At 33.1% G+C, this 22,728-nt stretch overlaps 2 protein-coding genes across 4 annotated transcripts; both read left to right on the forward strand.

Annotated features, from left to right (window-relative positions):
* The first annotated feature begins 7,336 nt into the window (after positions 1-7,336).
* Positions 7,337-13,469, forward strand: LOC120076465 (Ribonuclease II/R family protein). Its single transcript, XM_039030301.2, has 7 exons — positions 7,337-7,856; positions 8,060-8,487; positions 8,599-8,652; positions 8,786-8,854; positions 9,467-11,683; positions 12,197-12,268; positions 12,364-13,469. The coding sequence occupies exons 1-7, from the start codon at positions 7,739-7,741 to the stop codon at positions 12,781-12,783; spliced, it is 3,378 nt and encodes a 1,125-aa protein (XP_038886229.1). The 5' UTR covers positions 7,337-7,738; the 3' UTR covers positions 12,784-13,469.
* Positions 13,470-14,236: 767 nt separating this feature from the next.
* On the forward strand, positions 14,237-19,378 carry LOC120076466 (histone-lysine N-methyltransferase). 3 transcript variants are annotated; one of them, XM_039030303.2, is made up of 4 exons: positions 14,291-14,667; positions 14,876-14,944; positions 15,119-15,311; positions 16,700-18,043. In XM_039030303.2, exons 1-4 carry the CDS (start codon positions 14,479-14,481, stop codon positions 16,726-16,728), a joined length of 480 nt encoding a protein of 159 aa, XP_038886231.1. In that variant the 5' UTR covers positions 14,291-14,478; the 3' UTR covers positions 16,729-18,043. The 3 variants fall into 3 exon arrangements, with proteins under 3 accessions (XP_090168984.1, XP_038886231.1, XP_038886232.1); XM_039030304.2 differs by lacking the exon at positions 16,700-18,043 and adding an exon at positions 19,158-19,378 and having other exon boundaries at positions 14,333-14,667; XM_090312858.1 differs by lacking the exon at positions 16,700-18,043 and having other exon boundaries at positions 14,237-14,667; positions 15,119-15,544.
* Positions 19,379-22,728: the final 3,350 nt, after the last annotated feature.

The following is a 22,728-nucleotide window of genomic DNA, read 5'->3' on the forward strand; positions in this document are numbered from 1 at the left end:
TGGACACAAAAATTTATCTGTAGTGTGAAAAGTGCAATTATTGGTCTTTAGTAGAGTTCCCGACAGTTAACGGATGGTGGATATCGTGATTAAAGAGTTTAGTCAGTTATTCATGTACCATTGGAGCTTCAAGCTACAGGTCCATAAGGTCCCTTGGTAGCTCAATGGATTCAATCTGAGAATCAGTTTTTGGTTAGTTTGAAGTGTTCAAATTAACAAGAGGAAATTTGATTATATATGATATAATTAAATTATTCAATTATATGTAATATAATTGATTTGATGTATTAGATACATTAATTGGAGGAATTAATATAAATATGATTTATATTAAATAAAGTAGAAAAGAACTATGGTTTACATATTACATATGATGTGATATTAAAACTATAGGTTATAGATATAATATAATAAATTAGTTATTATATTTATTTACAATACAAACAATTATTAGATAATTGTTAGTTGGTTTCTCCTTTAACCGTGTATGAAGTGGGAAGTTATTTATCAGTCTTGATAACTGAAGAATAAAAAGTGAAAAGAGTTTTCATTTTTTTATTATTCGAATCGCGCATCATAATCGATCGAGTGAAAGAGAGAGTTATACGATAGCCCTTTTGAGAGAGTAAACGACAAGCGAATTTGCTAGACAATTGCTCCTCGTTACTAAACAATCGAGTACCCAGTGTCTATACGATAGACTTAAGCCTTTCTCCCACTTATTTGATTGTTTAACTTGATCACGTATACTTCCTCCTTCCCTCTACCAAATTTACACAGAGCCCACACCACCTGGATTCTCACACCGAGAATACCAAGGTAACCGAGTGGTAGTGTCGAGTGTTGCTGTTCGAGGGTTGAAGACCGAGTTTTACTCGATTGGGTTCGAGGATCGGATAGTTTGTGATTACACGTGTTGTTTGTTGCGTTCGTGCTCGTGAACGAGTTTGCTGGGACGCGTGACCGGTGTAGATCATGGGAATACGTGAAGAAGAGTTCTTCAAAGGTATGATACTTGATTGCCTTTGTATTTAAGAAGAAAGCATATTGTAATTTACTATATAATGCATAACTGTTCTTGTATGTTTGTAATTGTTTTATTCTTTCACAATGGGTTTGGAAAGATCTTGCTTCCGCTCAATGGTTCTCTTGAATACCCTCCAGCCTTGATAGGATTATATATCGGTTGAGTTTGTAACCATATTTTACAAGATGTCGACCTATTTTAACTATTAAAACAGTTTGTTAACCTACGTGAGCATGCAACTTATCTTTGTTATGGATTTTAAATGTCTAACCAAATTTTATAACAACTTACAAAATTTTAGACATGCTAAGCATCCATAACATACATCAAAGGCATTCAACATTTAATATAAAATTTATATTAAAAAATTTGAAACCCTATACATGCATACTATATATTATAACACTTTATAATATACTTTCAATGCATGTCACATGCTTCCTATAGCGGAATTTTAAATCTACATAGCATACTTTATGCACATACAAGATTTATTTAATTATAACATACATCACATGCATAAATAATTAAACACAAATGGATATGGTTTTAGTTTTGACGTTTTTAAGCAAACAAAGGCCTAATTATTACAAAATTCAGCAAAAACTGACTCCAAAACACTTCTGGATCACTCGAACTGTCTTGGACCTGACCCGAACCTCTCGAACCGAACCTTCAATGCTCAAAATTAGGCTAAATCGGGCAAAAACTATCGAGTACCATCAAGCATTAAGTACCATGGTGCATCGAGTATTTCACTAAATACCATTGAGTATGACATCGAGCACTATCGAGTATGACATCGTGCATCGAGTATTTCTCAAAATACCATCAAGTATGCCATCGAGTATCATCAAGTATGACATCATGCATTGAGTAATTCACAAAGTATCATCGAGTATGCCATCGAGTACCATCAATTATGGCATCGTGCATAGAATATTTCACAAAATGCCATTGAGTATGAGGCATTGTGCATCGAGAATTGGGCAGTGGCTTGGAAAAACAGTTCTGTTGCTCAACCTTCTTCACTTCTTTCTCCAATTACATCCTAATTGCAACTTTAATGACTCCAATCGAATTATAGACACTTAAACATACATTAAGGCCCATCAATCAAGAGCCAATTACAAGAATTACAATCATAATTGAAGAGAAAACAATGCCAAAACTCAGAAAAATCATATCAGTTCATCATTTTCATACAACTTATGAAAAATACCCACCAAGTCAAAATTAAATCGAATTGAATGCTTAAATGATGCTCTATACCAATTGTTGGAATACAAAAACAAGCAGCAGAAGAAAAAAAGGATCATTAAGTATTCGAATTCATTAATTTTTGCTTCAAATTCAGCATGCTCATAAACTAAAAAGAGAGTTTCCATACTAACCTTTGAAGTGCCTCTTGAATCACGATCTTTAGCTACAATCTCCTTTTCCTTTGGTTTTGAACCACCACAAGATCTTCCCTACTATTCTCTTGGAGCCTTAGATAGAGTTGTGGGACTCAAAACAAGCTTGAATTAAGGAAAATGGAGGTGAAGAACTGGTTTTTTAGCGGTGTGAAGAACACTTCTTAACATTTTTTTTTCCAGCAAAATTCAACTACTTGCAAGCCTGATTTCCACACAGAACTGAAGTTTATATTGCATGACTTTCAAGCAACAAATCTTATGCATGAATTCCAGCTCAAGCTTGAGAATTTGAGTTGTAAAAATAGTGAAACCATGAATGAGCTACTAGATTAAAGAAATGGGAAAATCCCACTTTGAGATTTTCTCATTTTCGTCATTTTCATTTAATTTTGAAACTATTTACAAAATTAAATTTCAATTTCACTTTTTAATCTTAAAGTTAAAACTGAAATTAATTTTACAAAAATTAATACAAAATTAATTTTTCTAATAAAATTAATAATAATTAATTAAACAACTTAATTAATTATAATTAATTTAATATCAAATATTAAATTAATTCAATACTAGTTCTACCACCATGAATCCCTATTCATGGATTTAATATTTAAATATTAACCAATTCTCCAATTTTGTTCAATTCTAGAATTAAACGTGTAATTATATCACATATAATTACTAATTCCCTTAATTCATATTTGAACGATTCAAATTAACTTATCACGTTATTCTAAGGCTTATCTGTTTGTGAGCTAGTAGGGAGACCTAATGGACCTACAGATCATGGGTTCCAACGATCCGAGATTAATTGGCTAAACTCTTTACATCGAATTAACCCCATTCGTTAACTACCGGGTCACTCCACTAAGGTCCGTAGTTGCATTCCTTTCACTGTAGATATATTGTGTCCACTCGATATAACCATAATTAGTAAGTTAACCTTTCACAGGTAGTTCATAATAACGACTGGGTCAAAAGGTTGTTTTACCCCTGAGATTATCTCTTGTTCCTTAAGTCCCACTGATTCTCTAATGAACAATTGGTTTATGATTTGATCATTAAATCGCGTCTCTCTCGTCGGGCCAATGAGAGGGTGAGGCCCCTTGTTCAAGACCCGGGATCAACACTTAAGGGAAGAACCTCTCTACTATCCTTGAAAGCGGGTAGGACTGAATTCCATCTTACACCCTATGTCCCCAGCTATCTACCCGATCTTACCCCTGAAATTGGAGGTTTATTGAGTCGGCGCTGTTGAGCCAACTCTCACCTATGCAAATCTAATGATAATTCCGAATAAGCAGGAGTTCATAGTTAGCTCAAGATTAAGGTCAAGTTACCTAGGTCATCATTTTGAAATAGTCAGTCTTAAACAGTAAACAACGTTATAAAGTAAGAGTGACTTATTTCTTGGTCTGATCTTGCGCAAACTCATTGCACATGATGCCCCTACTCCTCATGTCATTACATATATGAATCAGGATCACTTCGTCTGTAGCACTTTACAACTCCTTGTAACAACTACAAGTGGGTCGTATCCGATAGTGTTACTAGAATAAGGCACCAATCTTATTCATATACTATGGATCATTTAGACTATTTACTCAAACCTGATCTACTGTATGTCTCCGCATAAAGTTCAAGTACTCATGTAATAGTCATGGATCTTTTAAAATGAAATAAGCAATTCATATATTCAATACAATTTTATTGAATAAAACTTCAATAACAACTTTATTGAATTTATTAGAATAAGTTTATTGTTTACAATCCACGAGTTTTAGGACATAAAACCCAATATATATGTATAAACTAATTTAATATTAGTACTATGAGCTAGCCAGTGATACATCTGTCTACCAACCCCTTCTTGACCTACTAGGTTCAAGTCTCTCTTTTTACATTTGTTTTTTTAGATATTCCTTCCTTAACAGCCCTTCGATTTTTTTGGAGAAAAAAAAAACAATAAAGCGACATTTACCAAAACGTAATGAAAATTGATATAACCGTAATAAAATTTCATTGATGGATAAATTGTAGTGAGCTTGAATCCTAAATGCAATTGGATTGATTTTGATCGTATTTACTTAAAATTATGAATTTTGTCAAATTTACTGTTACCGTGACCTCTGCCTCTAAGGCTCAAGCAGTAACAATCATCTTTTTTATATAATAGTAATGCATCCTCTAGATAGTTCAAAATGAAGATATCAAAATTAATAATTTTTCAATTGTAACATAATAATGACGGTATTCATAATGGTAACGATAACAATATGACATAATTCTCAGACGCAATCGAAATGAATACTCTTAAATATGTAACGAAGGTTCGCATCACTTAAAATTCCAAACCGATAGTTATAATTAATTTAAATTAAGATTTCGTTTAAAAGTCGTTAATGCACAATCTATCCATAGCTAAAACTTAAAAAATAAAAAACAATTTCATTATGAGTATTTCTATCATGTTTATTTATTTGTCTACTTATTTATGTTATGTTGATAGAAATTTTAGATATATAAATATATAGTATTATACTCACTCACAACCACAAATGAGATTTGGCGAAACCAAAATAATAAATTGGATGAGTGAAAAGATGGAATTGGGAAGGGGAAAAGACAGTAATGACCTGGGAAAACGTAAACGCCAGCCTTCACGAATTTTGTGGGAAGGAGTGAGCACAAACGGGGAACGACACGTCACACTTAAACCATTTTTTTAATTAAATTTAAATCGTCCTTAAAATTTTTAAAATGTATTATATTTTACTCCTTAAACTTTTAGAAATATTTATTCTAATCTCGAACTTTTAAAAAATGCTTGCTTTAGTCTTTACTATTAAAATTATGTTAACTCTTAAATAAAATAATGAGATGACTTATATTTTTAGATGATTAGACTGTCAAATAAGTTAGTCGTGTTAAAAAGTATATGGTTTGAATTTTCTATAGAATTCAAAAGTCATTTACGCTTAGTATTTTGGCACGTTAGTTGTTGAAATTTTGCCTCACCTTCATTTTACTCAACACATGTTAGACGCAATTTTATCAAAGAGTTAACAAAATCTTAATAGTAGGAATCAAAATAAACATTTTTTAAAAAAATTTAAGGACTACAACAGTCGTTATTTAAGTTTAAGGACCATAATAGAATAACATTAAAAATTCAGAGATCAATATAGGATTTAAACCTTTTAATTAAAATAGTCGAAGATTTAAATCACAAATCTCTTTTTCACTAATATATTGTGTAAGTTAGTTAAATTAGACTCGAAATGACTTACAATCACTTAGACCTATGACTTAAGCCACCACATAATTGTTTCATATTGAAAGTTAGTTAAATTAGAACTGTTTAAGACTCGCAGAAATGGATAGAGTTGTTGATTCATGTGGGCTAGGGCAATTGTGCTCCCACAATATTAAGTACATTTTATTTAATTATTATTATTATTATTATTATTTTGTCATTAATCCAAATCTAAAAATCTGAACGTATTGGTTTTCTCTTCAAAACAAAAAAAACATGTATAAGAACTTTTAAATAAACCAAAATTTTCATCTGGTTCGATTTTCGTTATTTTTATAGATATCATTTCTCTCACTTTCAATTTGTGTCTAATGAATACACGTTCAAAATGGATGTTATATTAAATTTGGAAAGCAACTTATTTATATGATTTGTACCAAAATCGTGTTGAATTTGCTTTTCAAGACATTAGTATTTCATGACACAACGATCTAACTTAACACTTAACACAATTATGAATAACAATCCTAATGTATTCTATATTTTTTTTAAAAAAAAACAAACATTTTGGTCTACGTTCGATTTTATTTTAATTTTGTTTAAATATACTTTCAACCATTTGAATCTTTATACTTTTAAAAAAATGGTAGATTTAGTTGAGCTTTTCAATTTTTTTTTTTTAAGTTATTTGAGAAAAAAACTAAGTACTTCACACTGAAAATAATTTTTAAAAAAATGACTTTATGAAATAAATTAGTTTTGAGAATCACATGAAATCAACTCTTACAAAACTTATTTTTGGATATTTAATGGTTAATCTGTTCCTAAATTGTATAATATATAAATTACCAAAATACCTTCGCTAGTCCTATATTTCACTTCCACCATGATTGTCATCGGCTACCACCACCCTCCGTCGGCCACCACAAGCAACCTACTCTAGCAAAAATTTTGGTAACCATCTTCGTGTGACAATCACATCCAACCAATTCTAGTGATGATCACCTTCGACGACCATCTTCAAGGACGACGACCACCAACTTTGATTGTAACAACCATTGGTGACTAGCCTTAAGCGACCACGATCGACGGCCTCATCTAACAATCAACTCTAACAATGGGCACATTTGATGCTCAACTCTAACAAACCAACTCAATCGGCTAACTACATCGATTATCTCAAACGACCAACTCCTAACGATTGACTCTATTGACATATTAGATCACGAAAAAAATAAAAGAACAAAAAAAACTTAGGTAATGAAAGTGTTTTTTAAATTATTATTTTGACATTAATATAAACACTTTTAATAAATACCAAACAAAACAATTGTATAAAAAAACACTTTTGAGAAAGTGTAATCAAACACATTAGTGTTGGTTGAATATTGGATTAAAGCAACCTAATTTCCAATCTTAAATGAGTAAGTCTACGTATTTTATCCCTAAACTCACTTTAGTAAATAGGAACTAATTTTAAGAATTTTTTTTATTAATATATTAATTATGGACGAAAGATTGAATCTTCAACTTGAAGAAATATTTTAAAAGTATAAAAACAAAAAGTTCAACCTAAACTAAAATGAAATGAGATTGAAAATAATTTTTTAATAATTTAAAAAAGCAAAGGATAGAAAAGGAGACGAAAAGAAGGGGGGGAAAAAAAAGGAAAAAAAAAAAAAAAAAATGTGGGAAGACAAAGGAATCAAGAGTCGGCGCCCTTGTCTTCGCCGACCAATCATCGCGTCCCTTTCTTCTTCCACAGTCTCACCAACACCAACGCCAACACCAACACTCTCTCTCTTTCTCTCAGTTTTATAAACAAACTCCTTCTCACGTCTTCTCTTTGATTCCTTCCCTTCCCCTTCCCCTTCCCCTTCCCCTTCCCTTTCTTCATTTGGGTCCTTCAGATCCATTGCCAAAGGCTTCTTCCGTCTATTTTTTTCCAATTATTCGGAAGATTTTCCTGCTATCTCTTGCTATTTCGTTTAGATTTCAGGGTTCTTTTTTTCTTTGATTCTTCTCGTTCCGTTTATAGTTATGAGGGGAGCTGTTGAGCAATCCACTCCCGACAGGAACGAGGATGGGGACAAGGAGAAGAAGAAGAAACGCCGATCCAATCGCCGATCTAAGCAAAACGCCTCTCTTTCCACTTCAGGTACTCTTTTCTTTTAACTTGTTTTTGCTTAATTTTAGTTTTATTTCGTCGAATTTTGCTGAGTACTTTTGATGTTGATTTTTCAGATGGGTTTTTTTGTTGCCCAGGGAGATGCTTTTGTGTTTTATTTTTGTTTTCCTCCGAACCCATCTTCCCACTCTTAATATGCTTTAACTTATAAGATATGTTGACCCTTTTGGCAGCATCTTGCAATTCAGTTAATGGAATAACGGGGGAAGCATCCGAGAGCATGGAAAATGGTAGAATAGATGCTAACTTAACATCACCCTCAAATTATTCTTCTTTGACACAACAGGCATATCAGTCGAATCATCCAATAGAGCATGGTCTGACCAGAAGAAATAAGATTGCCTTTAGTTCTTTGCCCCCTCTGCATATTAGTGAAGAAGCAGAGTTATCTGAATCGCAAAATTTGAAGAATCAAAATCTTCATTCATTGGATGATGGTGGTAGGATTATAAAATCATGTCCTGAACAGATTGCCTTTGGTAGGAATTCAGGGATATCTTTAAACCAGCATTCACCTCCTGCTGATGTAACTGAAAATAACTCACAAAGGAAATATTTTCCTTCGCACTGGTCCATGGATGATGTCAATGAAGGATTACAGGTTAGTGTGACATTCTGATTTTGAATGATGACAGGGGAGAGTGCTTTGTCCAAATGATATCAAATTTTCTGATATAATGCACCAATTTCGCTGTTGTTTTCACTTTTGCAGAAAGGGGACATATTTAAAGCTTTATTTCGTGTTAATGCCCACAATAGACTTGAGGTCTGTGTCAAATCTCTTTGGTATATTTTATTGGAAAACCCTTTGATGTATCATGCTCAGAATGTTAGCTACGGAGTATGTTTTTTCAAATATTTCATTGAGTTTTTTTGAATATGATATGTTAATCTTGTAGGCCTACTGTAAAATTGACGGACTACCAGTTGATGTCTTAATCAATGGAATTGCATCTCAGAACAGAGCTGTAAGTGCTCTTTCCTTTACACATACAAGCACACATAAACACATGCCTGCATGCTCTTACTCATGCACAAACTCAAAGTTCGTTGTAGGGTTTTTGTAAGGATTCAAACATTTAGGTTCATTTTTGTGTCAAATGAGCTGTGATTTATGCTTCTTAACTTGGAACATTTGTTCATGCTATTTGCATGTATACTGATGTCCACTCGTCTATGTCCTATATTCTTATCTAGATAGCTAGACATATATACTTCTTGTGTTTGTTTAGGAGATGAGCAATTCAAAAAGGTGCTTGCGTTTAGGTGTAGACACATCAAATAGTTATTTATATTTTATGTTGAATTTTTCTTTATACACTAATGGAATGGGACAATTGGTTAGTTCTGTTGTCTGTTTACCTCCCCACTTTTCATTTGATTGTGTTGATCTTCTGTTGGAAACATCCAATTCGGTGACTTCCCCTTCAAATGAAAATGTAGAAACCTGCGTTCTGGTTACTGTAGAATTGTAAGTAGCACAATCAAAATGTAAAAATGGGGAAATTACCACGATCCATTTTCTTTTTGTGGGGGAGTAGAATTTTTTTTATTGATTTAGATTGACTCTCCTCATCTAGGTGGAAGGAGACATAGTTGCAATCAAGGTGGATCCTTTTACGTCATGGACTAGGATGAAAGGCACTAGTGAGGCCCATAACAATATGCATTCAATGGAAGATGTCAACTTACCTTTTGAGGTGGCTGAAAAGGACTGCCATAATTGTAAAGGCAAGAATAAAGTTGATGCCGATGTTAAGTCTGACAGTTTTAGGAGTTCCTCTTTACCTGATAAGAGGTGTTGTAGTGAGGACAAAGTGTTGGATGGAACTGCTTGTGATGATCTTTTATCAAATTACGAGCAATGTGATGTAAACCAGTCATCGGTTGTGTATCCTTCCCAAGCACATTTTTCCAGTAATCAAGATGATGTGTCTAAGGCAGTCGGGAGGATCTGTGCAGTGATTAATTTGTATCCTGCAAAAAGACCAACTGGCAGGGTTGTAACCATCCTAGAAAAGTCTCGGCTGCGAGAAACTGTTGTTGGCCATCTTAACGTCAAGAAGTTCCTCTCCTTCCAGGAGATTTATGTGAAAGAGAATACAAAATTTTTATCACCATTGCAGAATTGTGGATATGTCCAGTTGATTCCTAATGATGCAAGATTCCCGATAATGATGGTTCTTGCAGAAGATTTACCTGACTGCATTAAGAAGAGATTGGACAATGGTGATTTAACGGTTGAAAGTGAGCTGGTGGCTGCGCGAATTCATGAATGGGTTATAGAGAGTTCAGCTCCACGTGCACAAGTCTTGCATGTTTTAGGACGGGGAAGTGAAGTAGAGTCTCACATTGATGCTATTTTATTTGAAAATGCAATTCGGACGTGTGAATTCTCTCATGATTCACTGTCTTGCATTCCTCATACCCCTTGGAAGATCCCACAAGAGGAACTTCAATGCAGAAGAGATATAAGAAATTTATGTATATTTACTATTGATCCTTCCTCTGCCTCGGATCTTGATGATGCTTTATCGGTTCAAATATTAGCCAATGGCATCTTCAGAGTTGGCATTCATGTTGCTGATGTATCACATTTTGTATTGCCAGGCACTGCCTTGGATAAGGAAGCTCAAATCCGATCAATGAGTGTTTATCTTTTGCAGCGCAAGATACCAATGTTGCCACCATTACTATCTGAGAATATAGGTTCACTTAACCCTGGAGTGGATAGACTTGCGTTTTCATTGTTTTTGGACATAAATAATTGTGGAGATGTTAAAGAGTGTTGGATTGGGCGTACTGTCATATGCTCTTGTTGCAAACTCTCATATGAACAAGCTCAGGATATTATTGATGGATTAATTGATTCTGATAGTTCAAAGATTTTAAGGAATAATTGTCCCCAGTTGCACGGTCAGTTTGCATGGCATGATGTCATTTCATCCGTTAAACTTCTTCATGAAATTTCAAAAACTCTAAAGGAGAAGAGATTTAGAGATGGGGCTTTGCGGCTTGAGAATTCCAAAATAATTTTTTTATATGATGAATGTGGAATTCCATATGATAGTACGTTTTATGAGCAGAAGGATTCAAATTTTCTTGTTGAGGAGTTCATGCTTTTGGCAAACACGACTGTTGCCGAAGTTATATCCAGGACTTTTCCCGACAGTGCATTATTGAGAAGGCATCCAGATCCTATATTGAGGAAACTCAGAGAATTTGAATCATTTTGTTCTAGGCATGGTTTTGAACTGGACACATCCTCTTCAGTCCAGTTCCAACAGTCACTAGAGCAGATAAGGATAAAACTTCATGACGATCCTTTGCTGTTCGATATTCTCACATCCTATGCTACAAGGCCCATGCAATTAGCAACTTATTTCTGTAGTGGAGAGTTAAAAGATGGTGAAAAGGGGAGTCATTATGCACTGGCTGTCCCATTGTACACACATTTCACTTCACCATTGCGACGGTATCCTGATATTGTGGTCCATCGCACACTGGCAGCAGCAATTGAGGCTGAGATGTTGTATTTAAAGCACCGAGGAATCATACAGAAAGTTAATAGTGATGAGCAGATGAGATGTTTTACTGGCATTTCTTTTGACAAAGATGCTGCTGACTCCTTAGAAGGTAGAGAAGCATTATCATCTGCGGCATTGAGGCATGGTGTTCCATGCTCGAAATTACTTTCAGATGTTGCTGTGCACTGCAATAACAGAAAATTGGCTAGCAAGCATGTTGCGGATGGTTGTGAGAAGCTCTACATGTGGGCTCTTTTAAAGAAAAAAAAGGTATTCTTTTATACCTTCTTCTGATATAATTTGTTCACCATCTTTGTGAAACGCTCTTTTTCATTTCCTCTAGGTGGGTTCTTTCTCTAAACTGGTTCAGTGATCAATTGCTATTTTGTTTCAAAATGTGAGAGTTATTACATTTGAATTGCTTATGCTACGCTTGATGAAGTACCGACTTTTGTGGATTTCTTTTATTACTTAGTTTGCAGTCCAGCACCCTTCCTTTGTGATTCTGATTCTCCCCCCAACCCAAAAAAAATGATCCCGTCCATTATTGTATGATCATGATGTAACAATAACCTAAATTCTCTGTTATGTTCTATATCATAAAATTCTTCCACAGGTGGTATTTGTTGTGTTCTTTCCACACTGTCATAGGAGTTCTACTTTTCCTTGTTAAACTAGCTTTTAGAAGATGACGCTAATATTACCATTGTTTTTCTTTGTCCTATAAGTATTAACTTTCAGTGGATGATTGATTCATCTGTGGCCTCTTCTTTATATTCGCAGATTTTGTTCTCAGATGCAAGGGTGTTGGGCCTTGGTCCAAGATTTATGTCTGTGTACATACAGAAGCTGGCTGTGAGTGTTCTTTGCTGTATTCTCTTTTCAATGTCTGAACTGGTATCTATTATTTTCTTTTGTTTTGATTATTTTCTCATGGCATATGATATCAGATTGAGCGAAGAATATATTACGATGAAGTTGAAGGTTTGGCAGTTGAATGGCTTGATACTACATCTACATTGGTGCTTAGTTTTTTTGGTACTAGGCGCTCGCATAGGAATAGAGGTTCAATTAAGTGGAAGGCATTGGAAGATGTTGCACTAATTATTTCTCCTTGCGACCAGAATATTAAACAGAGGACGCTGGGAGTGAGTCCTAGTGAGTTGGGTGGAGCAACCACAGGGGGTTCTGCTGTGGAACAGGAGTCCAATTTGAAATCTCATGTTTCAGATACTGGAGTTGACCCTGCAGTTTTCCCCCTCACAGTAAGGCTCCTTTCAACGATACCAGTAGCACTTCATGCCGTTGGTGGGGATGATGGACCCATCGACATCGGGGTTAGGCTATATATGAGCTCATATTTAAGGTAATATATGATGTTTGATGTGGCAAATCATTTGTTGCCATTCAACTGCTCCTTCAGAATGTGATATAATGACACATACAGTTCTTTTTTTTGCTTTTCTGGAAATTGCCTTGCTCTGTTGTAGATAAGAAACCAGTGCAAGGCAATAGGGTTTTAGTTACTGTGGTGTAAAATCTTGCTGAATCTTCATTAAGTAGTGAAGACGACATGATCGATCTGGTGGAGAGTTGTAGATAAAAGATGGAGAAAGCAATGCAATGTGGCTTCAGCTCTAATTGCTTTTTAGTTGTGTAGGAGGAAAAAAAAAAAAAAAGAAAAGAAGGAAGCTGGTTTCTGGAGAAGGCCTTAGTTTTTTGTCGGCCAGTTCCATTCACTTAAACTGTTTTGTGATTACGCTTGTTGCTTGAAACATCCCACCCATCAGCAACCCAGCTTCAGACTAAACATAATGTTATCTCTTCTCATATGTTCTTTGTTTGCAGCCCAATCAAGGTTTTTTTTTGGTCGTTGGGCGGCTCTAAAACTAGGTTGTATTTGACTGATACCTCTTTAGCTGCTGTTTGAATACATGTTTCCTTATATTGAGTCATTGATGTTCATTTTACTGCAGGCATTTCGCCTTCTGTTCTTTTGTTTGATTGTACCTTTTAGACTGAATAATGATGTAAAACATCTTCTACGATTGCTCAACTCTCATTTTGTTAAATTGTTGAGAAAAATAAGTTGAAATGATTATGTTAGCTCGTTTAAGTTTGGCTTTTGTTTCAACTAGTTTTTTATAGTGAGTGAGAACTTGTATGCCATATTTTGCTATGACAGACCTCAGATGAATGAAGGCTAAATTGGATGATTATAATGGGTTAGAAGATAATCCATCTAATTTTATTTTTCACATGTTATAAATTAGGCTAATAACTAATCACCCATTTTGTTTAAAAAAAGATTACAATAATAATAGACAACTATGGAAGTTAGTTAAAAAAGTGGAGTTGGAAACTTTTTAATTGAAGGTTTCAACTCTTAACTACATCTGATGTAGTTAAGGCATATGTCACATATTAGTTTGAATGTTTTCACTCTTGGAGAATTGATGTCGTTTACTCCGGTGTTTTAAAAAGATGAAAGACGGTCTTTTGTCATTGTCAGAATCCATTAGAAGCATGTCAATTATTTAAAATGTCACTCATGCACCATTACTGAGGGCTCAAAGTGTGAGTGAGAGAGTGAGGAGGACGAGTGAGAGTAGAAGGGAGAAAAGCTTTAGGTTGTGAGAGTACTATTACATTAGATTAGTCAAGAGCGAGTGCAAAGGATAGAGAGGAAGAGTTCTAACGTGTGAGAGTACTATTGTACGAATGACTTTAATTTCACATATTAAAATTCTAAGAAGTAATATAGATAATCAATCAACGTGTTCGTTTAGGGTATAAACAACATCATAATCGCGAAATTGAGGTAATCCCAAAAGAAAAAAAAAATTGAAACCTTTCTAGTAAACATTGAACTAGTTTAGGGCATAATGCAAAAAGAGAGGGAAAAGGGAAAAAAAAAAACAAAAAAAAAAAAGACCGTAATTTCTGTTTGGGGGTAGGCTCGAATAGGTGATGTGGGAAGGGCGGGCTCCAGTTCGAAGGGTTCAGTCGAAGGATTCCGATCTCTGTCGTCGATCCGATTTGAAGAAACAGAGAGACAGTCTCAGATGCGAGGAACTGGAGGACCTCTTCTATGCATAGGCGATCTTCTGTGCGATGTCGGAGAAGAAGAAGCCGGAGGAACAAAGGGATCAAATGAAACCCCCAAATCAATTCCATCGCCATCTTCTTCCTCTGCTTCTGTTTCCACTCTTTTCGACGTATCTGAATCCCCCGATCTCCCCAAACTCTTCCAGGTTTCCTCCTCATCCTTTGATTTTCATTTCTTCTTTAATTGACGCTTCCGATTCTCGATTTTCCCTTTTCTTCACTAACTCTGCTAATTGAATGATTTTCGTTCTGCGAATGTGATTTCCAACGACTTTACCTATTTTGCTTTATTTTTATTTCCTGTTCCAAACATCATAGCTGCAAGATTTTGACCCTACCCATCTTCTTCTTCAGGAAAATTACGACCAATTGAACAAAGTATTCGATGATAATGATCATTCCTGGACTGCTTTGACATTGAAGGTAGGTTGTTTCTTGTGTTGGACATTGATTAATACAGTGATATGAAATGATGTCTGTAGCTTTTGGGTCTGAACTTTACTTTTTTGCTTCATGTCCTTTGATTTGAAGAACTGCTTGGTGTTTGAGGAAATGGTTTATTTCCTTATATATGACTGTATTTTGGGGCATTTTCAGATGTGCAATGCTCTTGATACTGCTACTAAGTTGGTTGAATCAACCAATTCAAATTCGAGATTTTTGTTGGAGAAGATTGTGGAGCTTGAACGTGTTTTGGAAAAGGGAGATTCCACAAGAGAAGCAGCCATGGCTATCCAAACCAGTTATAGCGAACAAGTTGCTCATGACTCTATTTCTCCTCGGAATGAAGGTTAGCACAGGCTTATACACTGCGGTTTTCTCATTATTGAAGCATGATAGAAATATTATATTTAGTAATACTTGTTTGAGTAATTTTCCTTGTTCACAGCTTTGATTCATGCACTTGTTTTTCTTATGATGTAGTGTGTGGTTGAGGGAATTTTGATTTTTAATTATTTGTAATCATATTTTGATTGGATTAGAATTAGTAGTTCAAGTGAATAAAATAAGGTTTATATTGTATTTTGGTCCTTAACTTTTAAGTTTATTTTATTATGCTTCCTGAACTTCCAAATATAACTTATAAAAGTTTGTTCCATTTGGTGCTAAATTTTAAAAATGTCCATTTTAGTTTTGAAACTTTTTTTTTTAAAAAAAAATTGCTCTTTACTTTTAGTCTAATTTTAATAGAATAATGGTGTAGCTTATGTGTGCTAACATGTTAATAAGAGCATGATTTTCAAGTTAAGTAAGCTAGGAACGAAAATTGTGCAAAGTGGATTTAAGGTAGAAAAGTTACCTAACAAGAATAAAAAAGATTGTTTCTTAAAAGTTTAGGGACTAAAATAGACTGATTGAAAGTTTAAGGAACAAAATGTAGTGAACTCGAAAGTGTAAGGACTCATTTTGAAAGTTTAAAGACCAAACACTTATCGATCCCAGAGTGCGGTTAATCAGCTTATTCTAGTGAACAAAGAAACCCCATGGGTGGGGGCCAACAATCAAAAGGGGGTGGGCTTGGTTACCTCATTGTTCTTAAAGTCTCCTCGAGTAGTATATTCTAAAATTTTAAAAAAAAATCACCTAACACCCTCTTATGGATTGAGTTACATAGTGCCACCCAGGTGAATAGAATAAACTTGAAAGTTGATGGATGAAAATGAAATTTAAATCCTAATAAAACAATAGAATGTATTTAACATATGGGGTTCAAAGTTTTGTCGATAGGACATTGTTAAAAATTTGTTGAGTATTGTTATTTTATTTATCTCTGGTTTCTCATTGGAAAAGAAAATGTAGATTAGGTTGCTAACCATTGTTGGTTGTAAGTAAAAAAAAAAAATTGAAGTTTCATATGAAGTTTGATCTGTGAGGAGTAATACTTTGTTACCAAAGAAAAATACGTGCATCTGGGGCATACTCATTTTTTTTGGTTACCAAATGAATACTTCAAACGATTTTGTTTTGTTTTGTTTTTTGTTTTTTTGTTTTTTTTTGGGGGGTTTAAAAAAAAGCTAACAGACTCAACTTTCTACAAATCTATAATGTCTAATGTAGGCTCTTTAGTTATTAGTAACCAATATTAATATTTGGTTGCCTTAAATTTATCCTTTCATTGCAAGTTTTTGAAATAAGGTTTTTAACATTTTAAGGATGACTTTATTACATATATAACAGGTCCCCATTTGTTACTTCTCACTGTTTAGAGCACCTGTCTCGATTTGTAAGGGCATTGAAAAACTTATGAGAGACTTCCTTTAGGAAGGGGGGGAGGAACGAACAGGACCTCACTTGGTTAGTTGGGACATTGTGGGGAAACCTGTGAATCGGGGGGTTTAGAGATCAGAAATTTAAGGTTACGCAAAAAAGCCTTGTTGGCTAAATGGCTTTTGGTGGTCCTCCTTTGAACCTGACTCCTCATGGCGGAAAATTATTGTGAGCAAGCATGGCCCTCACCCCTTTGAGTGGATGGTGGAAGGGGTCAAAGACACATTCCGAAAGCTGTAGAGAGATATTTCTTCTCATCTCGGGCTTTTGTCCCATCTTGTTTTCTGTGTTGTGGGAGATGACAAGGATACATATTTTTGGGAAGAACTTTGGGTGGGGGATAAACCTCTTTCTTCTGCGTTCCCTTGATCATATCATTTGTCCTTAAAAAATTGTAGGGTGTTGGATTTTTTGGTTTGGGTGGGGAGCTGGAATTCCTTCTCTTTTGGTTTCCGTCGGTCTTTGTTCAATAGGGAAATGACGGAGGTGACCTCTCTTCTTTCCTTGATTGAGGATTTTGACTTAGACTTGGGAGGAAGGATGTGCATGTGTGGAATCCTTCCCCTAGGAGGGATTCTCTTGCAAGTCTCTCTTTAGGGTTTTCTTGGATCCTTTTCCTGTGGGTGAGTTAGTCTTTGATGTTTTATGGAGGATTAAGATTCCTAAGAAAGTTAAAGTTCTTTTCCTGGCAAGTTTTTCTTGGCCGTGTGAACATGATAGAAAGACTCTTGAGAAAGATGCCTTAGCTTATGGGTCCTTGTGTTGCATCTTTTGTTGGAAGGCTGAGGAAAACCTTGATCACCTTTTCTGGGAGTGTCAGTTCGCAAGATCTGTGTGGAATGATTTTTTTCGTCAAAAGTTTGATTTTGCGCTCGCTCGTCAGGAGGATGTTCGTTTCTAAATTGGGAAGTTCCTCCCCATTCGTCTTTCAAAGAGAAAGGTTGTTTTCTTTGGCTTATAGGGGTGTGTGCTCTTTTGCGGGATCTTTGGAGGGAGTGGAATAGCAGAGTGTTTCATGGTAGGGAGAGACCCCCGTGAGGTTTGGTCCTTGGTGAAATTTCATGTTTGTTTGTAGGCTTTGGTTTCAAAGACTTTTGTAATTATTCCCTATGAAATATTTCTCTTAGTTGAGCCATTTCTCTATGGGCTCTGTGACCATGGTTTTTTGTATGCCCTTGTATTCTTTCATTTTCACACTTTTCCCAATTTGAAAAAGTAAGGCATCGTCTAAAAATCATTTGGTTTTGTTTCATACCATTTCATTGTGTATTTTTTTAGTTTTTGATTTTTGAAAATTAAGCTTATAAATGCTAATTCTACTTGTAAGTTTCTATATAACTTTAGAAAAACTCAACTAAATTTTGAAAATTACAAAAAATAATTTTTGTTTTTAGAATTTAATTAAGAAATTACTGGTGTCTATCACAAATATGAAAACCATAATTACAAATATGAAAACCATAATTGAAGGATGGAGAGAAAAGGAGTATAAGTCTTCTAAAAAAGAGAAGAAAAAAACGAAATCCTTATCAAATGGAGTTTTGATTTTTTGTTTTTGAAAATTGTATTTTTCTAACAATTTTCTTAATATGAATTCTTGGTCAAATTTTAAAAACAAAACAAATTTTAGAAAATTATATATTTTAGGTTTCAAAATATGGCTTGGATTTTGAAAGTACTCATCAAAACCGCAGGGGTTGTAAACTTTATTTTCTAAAATTAGAAATTGAAAGTAAAATGATTGATGATTATCAACAGGATGTAAAGAAGTTATTGGGCCTGAAATAATAATTTGGGCTTCAAAACCGCACCCATAACAGCAATATTCAATCAACATTACCCTTTTTTGGGCTGGACCTTGGACTTTGACGTGGGCCTCTCTTAATTCAGTAGACCATTCGTCCCTAAGAATGTTTTTTTAAAAAAAAAAATTTATTTTTTTTGTGTGAGATAGGAAACTTAAACTTCTAACGATAGTATAAACTTTATAACAGTTGAATTATGGCCACTTATTGATGGATTTATGAAATTGGGAAATTTTCATAGGTATCCCTAAACAATATATTGATTTTCATTATGTCGGAATCATTTTCATTCTTTTCGATATTACCTCATACTGAAATAAGTTCAAATATGCGAGATTTAAGGTGTGTTTGGAATATTTTTTTTCAAGTGTTTAATTTAAAAAATAAGTCGTTTTAGAAAAAAATGAAGTGTTTGTTAACCACTAAAAATAGCTTTTGAAGTGTTTTTTAAATAGTTTTGATTAAAAAATTTTAAATAAAAATGAGTTTTCTGAAAAATACTTTTTCTTTGGTCAATCCAAATGGACTTTTAATACTTTACCATCATAACTGATCATGTCCAGGTACAGATTCATGAAGAGTTCAGAAGGAATATGTGTCCCTCAACTTGCAAATATATATACTATTGAAATAAAGGTTGTTTAATTCACTGCGTCTTTTGTTATCAACAATGTTACAACTATTTAGAACACATTGAGAACAAACACAAAGAAGGCAAGATAAGAATAGAACAAAGTGTTTGGTAATCAAGTTCGGTGCAATATATCACAAACTTTTAAGGACAGTGTGTCTAAGAGATATAAACATTGTATTTATTTGTAAAAAACAAAGATTACAGTGACCCACAAAGAACTTAGTTTTTTAGATAACCACCTAGGCTTTCTCTAGATGTGAGACTACTTCTCAATAGAATTTAAACTCCCTCTAAGTACGTAGATATTAGTGAAGAAACATTTAAGCTCCTTCTAAATGTGAGACTCCCTCTTACCAAGACTTTATCTTTCCTGCTTCAAGTAAAGAATATTCCTCTTAATGATCTTAGGTTTCCTTTAAGATTGAGAATTCCTTCTCAATATGCAATGGGCCGACTCAACAAGTACTTGAGATAGATTGACGAACGTAGCAGTATAACCTTAGCACGTAAGAGTAACACACTTGTGATTTGTTTGCCCAAGTACACGAACAACAATTACAATATTTCTTTCAAAATTACTAATCCAGAACTGGATGTCGTAACCCCTTAAATATGCACAACGAAAAAATAGGAGACAACCCTAAACAAAGTCGGTAACACTTAGAAAAGGACATAAAAGTGGAGAAAATAAAAGAATGAAAATATTTTGCAGAGTCAACAATTCAATTCACAACAACCTATCTGAACTCACAATTGGAGAGACATACTGAAAGACAATTCAAAGATAAAAAGACAAACCAACCAGCAACAACTGTCTTAAACAAATATAGCCAACATCGAATTCAAGTCTTTAACAGCTATATATAAAATGTAGTTTCTAACAATTAGCGTAAATTATTTGCTTTGTTATATATATAACATGTAGTTCCTAGCCATCGGTGGAAATTTTCATAAAATGTAGTTTCAAACAAAACAAAACCACTTCGTTAAACACAACAAAACTCTTTGAAATGATTGGGTAATTATTTGGTTTTTGATTTTAATTTTTGAAAGTTAAGTCTATAGACACTATTTCCACCTTCAAATTTCTTCCTTTGTTATATATATATTTTTTATTAATGGTTTAAAAAACCAAGTCAATTTTTTTTTTAAAAAAAAAAATTAACTTTAAAAATTAACTTTTATTTTTAGAATTTGGCTAAAAATTCAATAATTATACTTAAGAAAGATGCAAATCATTGTAAGAAATGAAGAGAAAATAAGTTTAATTTCAAATACCAAAAACAAAAAACAAAATGATTACCAAATTGGGTCTTAGTAAATCAAATTTCGATATTTTTTTCAAATTTGATTAACAAGACTTTCAATTAACAAAAATTAATTAATTAATTAATGAAAACAAGCCAGATTTTCAATTTCTACATAATTTAAATTCATAATTTTTTTCTATGAACTCATCTTTTTTTCTGGAAATTTAACCATAGACTAACAAAAAAAAAGGATTAATTTTAATATTATTAAAAATACCAAAATAATATTTGATGAGAAAGTAGGAAAACTAAAATATAATAAGCTTTTAAGTATCAAAACTAAAATGGTATTTTAATCTAAAAAAAGTATTTTTAACCAAAATTATATATAGATGAAGTGTACGAGTCCTTGAACTTCATATTTTCCCTAAGTTTCCAATTATGTGTCTTGGTCATAATTTATATTATTTAGAAAAAATAACTCATTAATTAGATATGAAATTGAATTTTATATCTAATGAGACTCTAAATCTTCATTTTTTGTCTAGTAGGTTCATAAATTTTGAAAAGTATCACTTAAACGGATCTATTAGACATAAAATAAAAAATTCAAGGATCTACGGCACACAATTCAAATTTTATGATTTTATTAGACACATATTTCACAAAATAGATACAAATTTAAAAGTTTATACACTAAACTTCTGAATCTGCCACGGTTTATGTCCAAGTCATTGATATTTTACCTCACAAAATAAATTTAGATATGAGAAATTTATTATTTTACCTTTATAACAAATCTTTTTTTCCATTTAGAAACTCTTTGAAAATCAATTCAAATATAGTCTATATCTTATTAATTTCAAATTTTAATACCATAAAACATAAATATATGAATATTTGCAATGAATAACAAGGAAACACAAAGAGAGAACTAGAAGCACGCAATTTGTCGAAACAAACGTCAAATTTTAATCCCTATACTTTCACTAAATATTATAAGATTTATGGAAAGAATATGGAACAAGATTGAACATTTGAAAATACATGAATAGAATTTAAACAAGTAATTTCAAAATGCATAGATGAAAATGGTATTTTAATCTAAAAAGTAGTCCAAATCACATGCAACAGTCTAGATAAGAAAAAAAATCGTCGAATTATATCATTGAAGAATAAATTAACATCAAATGCTAAAATACATAAAATTTAAGTACTAAAAGAACAATTTAAAAGTCTAAAGGACCAAAAGCAAAATTTTATTTAAAAATTTGCCTAATCAATGCTCTCACTTCATGAATATAATGAAGGGCATAGGTGAGAGCATGCCCCAAACTTCCAAATTTGTAAAAACAGCTACATGATGAACTATAATAATTCCATCATCTTTATAATGTATAAAAAAATAGAAAAAGAATTAAAAATTCATGATTTTTGTTCTTTTGGACCATGGGAAAGAAAAAGAAACATAAGCTTATACTTCAAGCAACAAGGGTGAATGAAAACATAGGAAATATCAAATTATAAGGTTTTAATAAAGTGACATGACATGCACTTGCTTACAAACCTTTTTCTTTTTTGGGAATTATAAGGTAAATAAATGACCCCATTGAATTTTTCATATGCCTTTTCCCATTTAAATAAAGAGTAATATTAGGATGCATCTAATCACCATATTTTTTCCTTATTTGTCACACAAATATTTTTTTTAAAAAATACCACGTGTCACGTTCCAATTGAATGGCAACCAGACTGCACAGAAGATAGATGTAGCCGACTATACCAAAATTTTTCTCTTAAATAAATAGATTCTATTATTTCCAATTTGAATTTTCCACCCACCAACCACCCCCACATGAACAGTGATTTTTTTTTTCAACTTGATTCTCTTGCTTACTTGAAATTTGAAATTTTGATAAATTAACGTTGTGCCTGTAATTTGAACTAATTAACTTTATAATAGATTCAACGTTCAAATGTACTTTCTGTTGTTGATGTTTCTCCTATATTTAATTTGATAATTATAGTGTGGGATAATATAAGTTTAAATTAACACTCTTTTCAAATATAGGAAAATGAAGTAAAATATTTATAAATAATAATAAAATGTTATCATCTATCATAGATAGATTGTGATATTTTTTTTAATTATTTATAAATATTTTTAACAGTTTTATCATTTAAAATAATTTTCTTTAGATTTAATAGTGTATCAATTTTTTTAAAAAAGGAAAGAAATATTAAAAGCGT

The sequence above is a fragment of the Benincasa hispida genome, chromosome 4 (genome assembly GCF_027475165.1).
Source record: "Benincasa hispida cultivar pf3 chromosome 4, pf3_genome.v1.1, whole genome shotgun sequence".
NCBI lineage: Eukaryota > Viridiplantae > Streptophyta > Magnoliopsida > Cucurbitales > Cucurbitaceae > Benincasa > Benincasa hispida.